At 26.2% G+C, this 8,352-nt stretch overlaps 2 protein-coding genes across 4 annotated transcripts; both read right to left on the bottom strand.

Moving 5' to 3' along the window:
- Positions 1-2,302: 2,302 nt before the first annotated feature.
- Positions 2,303-3,874, bottom strand: LOC122857928. Of its 2 annotated transcripts, none has more exons than XM_044160475.1 (3): positions 3,756-3,874; positions 2,697-2,938; positions 2,303-2,589 (listed from the first exon to the last, which is right to left on the bottom strand). In XM_044160475.1, exons 2-3 carry the CDS (start codon positions 2,931-2,933, stop codon positions 2,512-2,514), a joined length of 315 nt encoding a protein of 104 aa, XP_044016410.1. In that variant the 5' UTR covers positions 2,934-2,938; positions 3,756-3,874; the 3' UTR covers positions 2,303-2,511. The 2 variants fall into 2 exon arrangements, with proteins under 2 accessions (XP_044016410.1, XP_044016412.1); XM_044160477.1 differs by having other exon boundaries at positions 2,697-2,946; positions 3,756-3,838.
- Positions 3,875-5,693: 1,819 nt separating this feature from the next.
- LOC122857927 lies at positions 5,694-8,352 on the bottom strand. 2 transcript variants are annotated; one of them, XM_044160473.1, is made up of 5 exons: positions 8,264-8,352; positions 7,651-8,143; positions 7,026-7,577; positions 6,740-6,964; positions 5,694-6,466 (listed from the first exon to the last, which is right to left on the bottom strand). In XM_044160473.1, exons 2-5 carry the CDS (start codon positions 8,140-8,142, stop codon positions 6,104-6,106), a joined length of 1,632 nt encoding a protein of 543 aa, XP_044016408.1. In that variant the 5' UTR covers position 8,143; positions 8,264-8,352; the 3' UTR covers positions 5,694-6,103. The 2 variants fall into 2 exon arrangements, with proteins under 2 accessions (XP_044016408.1, XP_044016409.1); XM_044160474.1 differs by having other exon boundaries at positions 8,279-8,307.

Here is an 8,352-nt window from a genome sequence, read left to right as displayed (position 1 = left end):
TTTCAAATTCAATTTTATTCAATATTCACATTTTTCAAAAATAGTGTGACTCGTATATATTTTTTATAAAATAATTGTGTCAAAGTTCACAAGGTTCATTTGTGTGTAATCACAATCGATCATTATTCTTTTTTTTTTAAATTCATTAATTATAATTTCTTTTTTAATCTTGATTCTTCAACTATTAATTTTATATTCTCTACTTTTGCTACTGGTTTTTTATTTTACCAGCAACTTTGAATTATTATAGTGTGTATTTTTTATTGGGTAATTCAATCATACTGTTATTATATCAGTCAATTCGGTAGCCATTTAAACATCATTTCATTTTGACTTATTATCCTCGTTAAATTATTTCTCAAGTTCTTGTTACAATTATTTTAATTTTTTAACTATGAAATGGATATCAACAATTACAAACGTAGTATTTTCAATGGAATATTCTTAAAAAAAATAATCAATTATTAATAATTATGTATAATTAGTAATATGATATGAATTTCCAGCTCAGATATATTTTTTTTTTTTTATAATTCCAACAAAATTTAAAGCTTGTACATGATTGCTCGAAGCATTGTCCAATAGCCTTATCGATTTTTTCATCTTCGCTATTCAGTAAAATTGCTTGTTCAAATCAATAGCTTTTCCTAATGACTCGACACTAGACGATTCTCTTTTTTTTTTTTTCCCGATAATGGACCTCTTTTTCATCAAAATCTCCAACCGGAACTTGTTGAAAAAAAAATTTGTAAAGCATTTTCTTTTATAAGAAAAAAAAAACAAATGAAAAAGTTGTTAAAATTGCAATTGAATAGAGTGAAAATGATGAAAAATAGTGTTAAAAAAATATAAAATAAATAAATAATAAATAGTGTTGAATGAAAATGATGATACCTTATTGAGTGATATGAAATAATATCGTAATTAAGTTCGATATGGTTCGGTGGTTCGACGATGTAGTGGCGAGTGAATCGTGACTCGTAGAAAGTGAATCTCTCATGAATGTTCCACATTTTTATATTGTACATATAATATACACATACACACACATAAATTACGCCATTCACAAACACATATCCCAAAACAGTGAGATAATACTGCAGCAGCATCATCATTCCATTGTGCAATATGTATTTTTCTTTATTTATTTTTTCAAATAAAAAAATAAACATATAACATGTAGGAAAAAAAAAAATTTTAAATAAACAACCCGGAAAACATGAATGTATCATGTTTTATATTGAAATAAATAAAATATTTATCATCAATAATAAATTGAATATTGATTAAATCTTAATCAATCAAAAAAATATCAATTATCTGAAAATAATTAATAATTATTTATATGATATAATATTTTGTAAAATTAATAACTAATTAAATAATAATTTATCAATTATTATTTTATAAAAATTATTTAATTAATTATATTATTTTTTGTGTTGTTTGTTTTTTAATTGGCTGAAATAACAAGAATCCAGTATGTCATCGTGTATGTAATTTTTTTTTTAATATTATAAATCCCAGTGTATGTGAAAGTTTGCACATCTATCGTTTGACTATAGGTTTGTTAGTAAAACTTATATGTATATTATTTTAAGCATGTTTTATCAAAATTAAATGAAAATCGTAAAGTTTGTTAAATTTACTTTGAATTAAGTCAAATTAAACTTATCAAATTTGATAATATACTTTGTGAATAATAGCATTGCGAATAATTATATACAAGTTTTGATATAATTTTATGATTTGTTGGTTTGTTGGATTTATTAATTTTTTTTCTTCGAATATATTTTATTGAAAATATTTGTTACTTGTGGTTGTTGAGAAAGTTTTCAATCTGATTTTACTGGGTTCGTATCATCATCCACATTTATATATGGTGCATCCCTATGTACAAGTTAGCAAGTTTAGTTTCTACAAATCGTACATCCTGATATGTCTAAATTCGTAAATTATAATTCACATTTAAATGGTATTATAAATTAAGTATACATCATCGTTTAAACATTTAAAATATTGATGTCCCTAGGGTTTATCCTCCACAGCTTATTATTATTTTATTTTTAAAGCCAAACTTGAATTTTTATCACTTGAAAATCTATGCTCGACACTGTAATAAATTTATCAAACTAAATGATAAATATTAATTTACAAAATCGATAAATTTCCTTCATAAAATCAGGTAGATATCTTCATGTTCAACAGATCTAGCAGTCGATATTATTTATCAATTTGATATATATTTATTTAAAATTACTTTTCACTCATATCAACATTTTTCATTCATTTTTTTTTTCCAAATTAAAAAAATAAATAATTAATTTTGATCCATTCATTCTGTAATACATGATACTATCATAAATAAATTATCATATCAATAATGGTATGTATAGTCAATTGTGATATATTTTTCACGTGAATAAAAAAATAAAATTTATGATAATAAATAAAATATGTCTATTCGTCATGTGTGTGAGAGATGAGTGTGATTAATGAGGTCAATATCTTTTAACGTGCAAATCCAGCATTTTGAAGTGCATGGAATATTTTTTCTCGTGGTATCTTGTCCGCTTCTCGATTGATTACCTGCACAATAACCAATCAATCATGATAAATAAATTTATACATAGCTTTTTAAAGCTTGCTTTTTTGTAAATAAAAAACAAAATTTATGGTAATTTAGTTTTGTATACCTGCATTTCTTTATATCCAAGCCAAGATTGCTGTGCAAGACCAGCTGCTGTATGTGGATTATCATAAAAATGATTTCGAAGTTCAGATGGAAGTAATGATTCCATTGCTGAATTTTTTAATACAGCCTCATGTGCATAAGGTGTTGGATTTTGTTGTATTTCATCACTACTAATTATAAACACTGGTGCACATGTTGAAAGTCCCAACAAAGACATAAATAAAATTGCAATCTTCATATTGTCTAGAAAATTAAAAAGAAAAAAAAAATATATATTTAGTAATTAAGCATAAAAAATAATTAAAATTATAAATTATATATATATATTTTTTTTTTTATTTAATATTATTTTGCCTTAAGCAATGAACTTGGTTACATCTCATTCCGGAAGTGAAGGATATTTACGTTCGTTGACCGAACAAGGTGAACGTCTTTTGTGATCCTCTCAAGTTGCGGTTACAAGGCTATCACTTTAATGACTTTGTAACTAAACCTCTAAAATTTAAACCCCCTTTTCTCTCTACTTCCTCCTCTCACTCTACAAAGACGAGTATTAAATTTGATCTTGTTATTTTCATATCGATCATACCTCATTGCTAGACTCTCTATCACAAATCAACTTGATACATTTTTTAAATAATTTCATCAAGGATAAATAAAATTACTAAAAATATTAAGCAACAAATAAATACATTAATCAATCATATTTGAACTTTGATATATTTTTTAATGCTAAACAAAATTATTTATTGCATTAAATCAATGATGATAATAAATATAACAACAATTACTTTCAATATCAATTAATAATAATTTTTTTCTGTTAAATTTATAATTAAATTTGTTTCTCACGAAATGTATATAATATAAACTCGTAAATATAGCACAACAACACTTAATAACAAATTTTTATGATTTAAAATAATTCATGACGATATTATAAAATTAAAATAGAAAAAAAAAATAATAAACGTCAGTGTTAATAAAATTTAGGAGTGGCATAATATTGAGAGTAGAAAATAGGCTAAAAAAAAAAAAAAGATAGAAAAATTGATCTTACCTTGTTGCCAAGTAACTGAGGTTCGAGTTGATAATATTATTATTAAATAGAATAATTTAACGTTGCTTCTAGCTGAATGCGACTCCACCTGACTTGTTTCTTTCTTATATAGTCTCACGATCACTGAAGGTCCATTCTGTTGGTTGGTGCAAATTTAATACTATTTACGTTCCCTGGTCATTTCAATATTATACAGTCAGTTTGTCCATGGGAAAAAATAATATTCTTTGTCCAGGCTCCAGTTGACGATACCAATGCTGCATGATACTTGTGGTTTTTAAAGGGTCTTGATAAATTTCCGTCAATAAAGCCAAGGGTGTGTTGTACACAATTTAATCCACAGTCTCTTTTATTATTTATTTTTTTTATTTATTGAATTTTATGCTTGACTGTATTTTATTACATCTGTTCGTGATGACTTTTTTGTTCACGCTTTGATTCATCAAGTGCATCAATATTTATTTATTTGATATAAAGCTGTATTAATTATAAAGGTCATGTACATTAATAAATCAATATTTTATTACTTTACACAACGTTGATAGATGAAAAGAAAAATAAAAAAAAACATCCGGTGAATAAAAATAAAAAATAAAACTAGAGGTAAAAAGTTTTTATAAAGTTTTTTTTTTTCTTTATGTTTGTTAAGGGTTGTGTAATTTTATAATTACGTTTGTTTATTTTTTTATAATAGTAAACAACTCTGTATTTTTATTTTTTTTTATATAATAAAATGAACAATCGTCGGTGATTTTTTTCATAAATTTCTGGGTAAAATTAAAGTGTGAAAAAGGGCTTTAACTACTTGAAAATAAGCCTTGATTATCTCCTTTATTATTGAAATGACAAAATAAAAAATATTAAAAAAAATAGTCATCATATGCTGGACATACTGATAATAATATTAAATAAATTCTTATTTAATTGAAAACATAAAAATTATACTGATTACCATCATTCTATATCTTCAAAAAAAAAAAAATCACTCAATTAATCAATAAATATTTGCGACCTCGCAACTACAAATCCATGAAAATTTATGACTTTTTTATTTAATTTTAAAACCACATGATGCTAGTCTTATCTAGTCTAGTATGAATCAATACTCTTGACCTGTAAATTATAATTTATTATACCCTCGAGTTATTCACTGTCAAAATTTTTTTTCATAATTACAATTCATTTTGTCAGGAAGTAAAAGTAAAATTTACATTAAAAATAGTATTAATGATTTAATTTTATTTCCTCCTTTCATTATTATTTATTTATAAATTGAATTGATAAAAATAATTATTTGCGAATAAAATAGGGATGAGTGAATGTCGAGAAGTATTCGGGTCAATGTTGCTCTGACCTCACTATAGTTGATGCCCTTGTTGGATAAAGTAATCTTGCCATTTCCGGACTAGACTCCACTTGATCCAAATTAAATATTTATAAATTATTTTAATCAACTGTTTTTAATTCGAGTGAAAATATAAATTTAAAAAAAAAATATATCCAGTGATTATTTTGTATATAATTTATAATTATTCCATCACTATTTTTATTTCATTTTTTATATTAAAAATATTAGAAAGTTGTATATTAATAAAAAATATAATATACAGAGTGAATATATAATTGGATTTTTTTTTTTTGTACAATGTTGTATATGCAAAATTTTGTTGAAAAAAAAATAGAAAAAAAATTTGCAACAAGTGGTAAGTAAACATTAACTTTATCCACTGTTTTATATACTTTTATTTATAAGTTTTTATATAAAAAAAGTCTCGTTATTGAGTTTTAACAAATGCCTTCAGGTTGCAGCACCTGAAAAATAAACCTGTTGGTATTTTTAATCCAAGTAGAAAGAAAGTTTGTTTGTTTTTTTTATTATTTTTTTCACTTACTGTATAAAATACTTGGTGTGCAACTATATAAAACTGAATAACTTTTGTAGATTTTTTCATTTTATTTTTTTCATGATTTGATTTTACATTTCAAGAGAGAGGTAGGTAAATTCAATTCAATTATATTGACCTTGTTGTCATTTCACCTTGTGTTTGTTAAAATAACATTTAAAAAAAAAACTGGTTCAGTATTTTTTTTCGTAGACTTTTTTTCAAGTATAATAAAATTTAATGTGTGAATTTGACAGAGTGACATGTCTTTTGTGACTGTCGAAAGAGTTGTGTTGTTTTTTTTTTAAATAAAATGGCAATATATATATTTACTGGAATAAAAATTTCATAGCTTGAGCAATTTATTAAATACAAATATGGCATTAAATCTCGAGTTCACAAGATTATGTAATTAATATAAAGAAAAATAGCAAAAAAGAAAATTTAGAAAAAAATGTTTATAAATTAATATGAATAAGCTGGTGTTATTGTTTTTTGATAAATTGGTACAGCAGCATGTGCAACTGTTGATGTATATGCTTTTCCAACAACTGGAATTGATCCATGAACTTGTACATGATCAAGACGTGCAGTTTTGATAAATGTTGGTTGATGTACTGATACTCTTTCGTATTTTGTTGCTGGCTCAACAACATCAACTTGTTCTAATGTTTCAATTGGTCTGCTTACAACAACTCGACGAGTTGATACACGTTCACCAGCAGCTTCTGAATTTTCTGGTGCTGGTGTTGCTGAAATAACACGTGCACGAACGTGACCAGCTTCACTTACTTGCGAGCTCACCTCACCGTCACGTCCAAAACCAACCTAAAGTCACAAATTTTATTTTTTTTTTATTTTTTTTTTTTATTCATATATCTTTCAACTTTAATCTTGAAGAATAGTTTTTTTTTTATTTTTCTTCAAGATAGCATTATTCATTATTCATCAAAGTTTAATTTACATAATTTTTTTTTTTTTTTTTAACTTAAATTCTGATGAGCTTTTCTTTTGAAAAATTTATATCTTGTAATTGTATTTTAAAAAATAATTAAACCACCGTTATTATGAAAAAGAAAAAAAGAGTAAATTATATTTTACCTCGGCTACTGCACCACGAGCAGTTAAAAATTCAATGAGTTTTTGCTGGTTAGCTTGGTTCTCTTCAGGACTATTTCTTACACTTTGAATAACTTGAGAGTTTGAAGTGGGATTATAATCATGAGCAGCAAATTTTGGTGATGGTGAATTAATATTATCTCCATTTGAACGTGCAATAACACTTGGTGTTGGTGATGGTGATGATGGAGCCTGTCTAGAGTTTGCCTAAAAATTAAAAGTAACCAATTAAATTCGAAAATTAAATAAATATTTCAATGATTATTACCACTTGAGATGTTTGTTGAATAAATTGTTGTTGTTGCTGTTGTTGTTGTTGAATTTCTTGGTTTGTTAATACAGAATTTTCACTCTGTGCAAATGATCCAAGTGAATTTCCTCGAAATTGTGAGCTTTTAAAATCTGCATTATCAACAACAACATCTTCATCTGATGATGCTGATGATGATGATTGATTTTCTGTTTGTTGTGATTCAGAAGAATCAGCATTAACTGCTGGTGGTGGAGTTGATGGTGATGATTGAGTATGAGATACATGCTCATGAGATATAACAGGAGCAATTGTAACATGAACTGGTGCATGAGCAATAAAAGGAACTGAAGCTAATGATGAAGGTCCATTTCCAAATGTCGATGTTTGTGCAATTATTTTATGTGGATTTGTTCCAAAATCATTATCTTCAATTGCTTTAACAACAGCTGGTCCACGTTGAAGTTTTGATGTTGGCTCATCAAGTTCAACAACTGCAGAACCAGCTGGACGAATAATAACACGTTCTTCAATATCATAAAATTGCTTTTGAATTGCTGGTCGTCTGACCTAAATTAAAAAAAAACAAAAGTTTAAATAATTAATTAAATTAAAAATACAAAATAAATGCTACAAAACTTACTTCAAATTTTGTTGTTGACAATGCGGGTTTAGCAACATCAACTTGTTTTTCAATAACAGCAGGTTGTGCTTCATAACGAGTTACTGGTACATGTGATATAGTTGGCACGTGTTTAACATAAGGTACAGAAGCAATTGCGGGTACTTGTGCAGCAGCATAACCCACATGATGAGTTTCAATTTTACCTTGATATACTGGTGCAGCGGCAGCGTAACTTTGATACTGAAATCCTTGTTGATATTGAAGAGGTTGTTGATAGTTAAAATCTTGTTGATATTGAACACCTCCCTGATACTCATATTGTCCAGATGTTGAATACGATGATGGTGATTCAGCTGAAATACTATCACTGTAACTTGAAGGAAATTCATGACCCTGATAATAACCATTGAGATAGGTCACTCCTGCGGGACTTTGATAGGGTAGTCTAACTGATACGTGACCACCTTGTGAAACGTGCAGCATTGCTGCTAGTGTTAAAAATATCTTCATTCTAAAATTTAATATATATTTTTTTTTTTTTTATTAATTAAATACGTTGGGAAAATTTTACATTTAATTGCTAAAAGAAAAAAAAAAAGCTTTTTATAATTGGTAAAAAAAATAAATTTACTTTTCGGAATATTACAATGACAGGTGAATCGATGAAGCAGATAAATGAGACGACTGTTACAAATGGTCGTGGGGGACGTTGCTTTTATG

The sequence above is a fragment of the Aphidius gifuensis genome, linkage group LG5 (assembly GCF_014905175.1).
Source record: "Aphidius gifuensis isolate YNYX2018 linkage group LG5, ASM1490517v1, whole genome shotgun sequence".
NCBI lineage: Eukaryota > Metazoa > Arthropoda > Insecta > Hymenoptera > Braconidae > Aphidius > Aphidius gifuensis.
This window is presented reverse-complemented; position numbering and strand designations above follow the sequence as displayed.

What these genes read in the sequence shown, in the direction of transcription:
- LOC122857928 (XM_044160475.1), bottom strand. Translation starts at nt 2,933, where the DNA reads ATGAAGATTGCAATTTTATTTATGTCTTTGTTGGGACTTTCAACATGT. An exon ending in TTGGATATAAAGAAATGCAG is followed by an intron (nt 2,590 to 2,696) that starts GTATACAAAACT and finishes GTTATTGTGCAG; the next exon opens with GTAATCAATCGAGAAGCGGA.
- LOC122857927 (XM_044160473.1), bottom strand. Translation starts at nt 8,142, where the DNA reads ATGAAGATATTTTTAACACTAGCAGCAATGCTGCACGTTTCACAAGGT. An exon ending in TGTCAACAACAAAATTTGAA is followed by an intron (nt 7,578 to 7,650) that starts GTAAGTTTTGTA and finishes TTTTTAATTTAG; the next exon opens with GTCAGACGACCAGCAATTCA. An exon ending in CTCGTGGTGCAGTAGCCGAG is followed by an intron (nt 6,467 to 6,739) that starts GTAAAATATAAT and finishes TTGTGACTTTAG; the next exon opens with GTTGGTTTTGGACGTGACGG.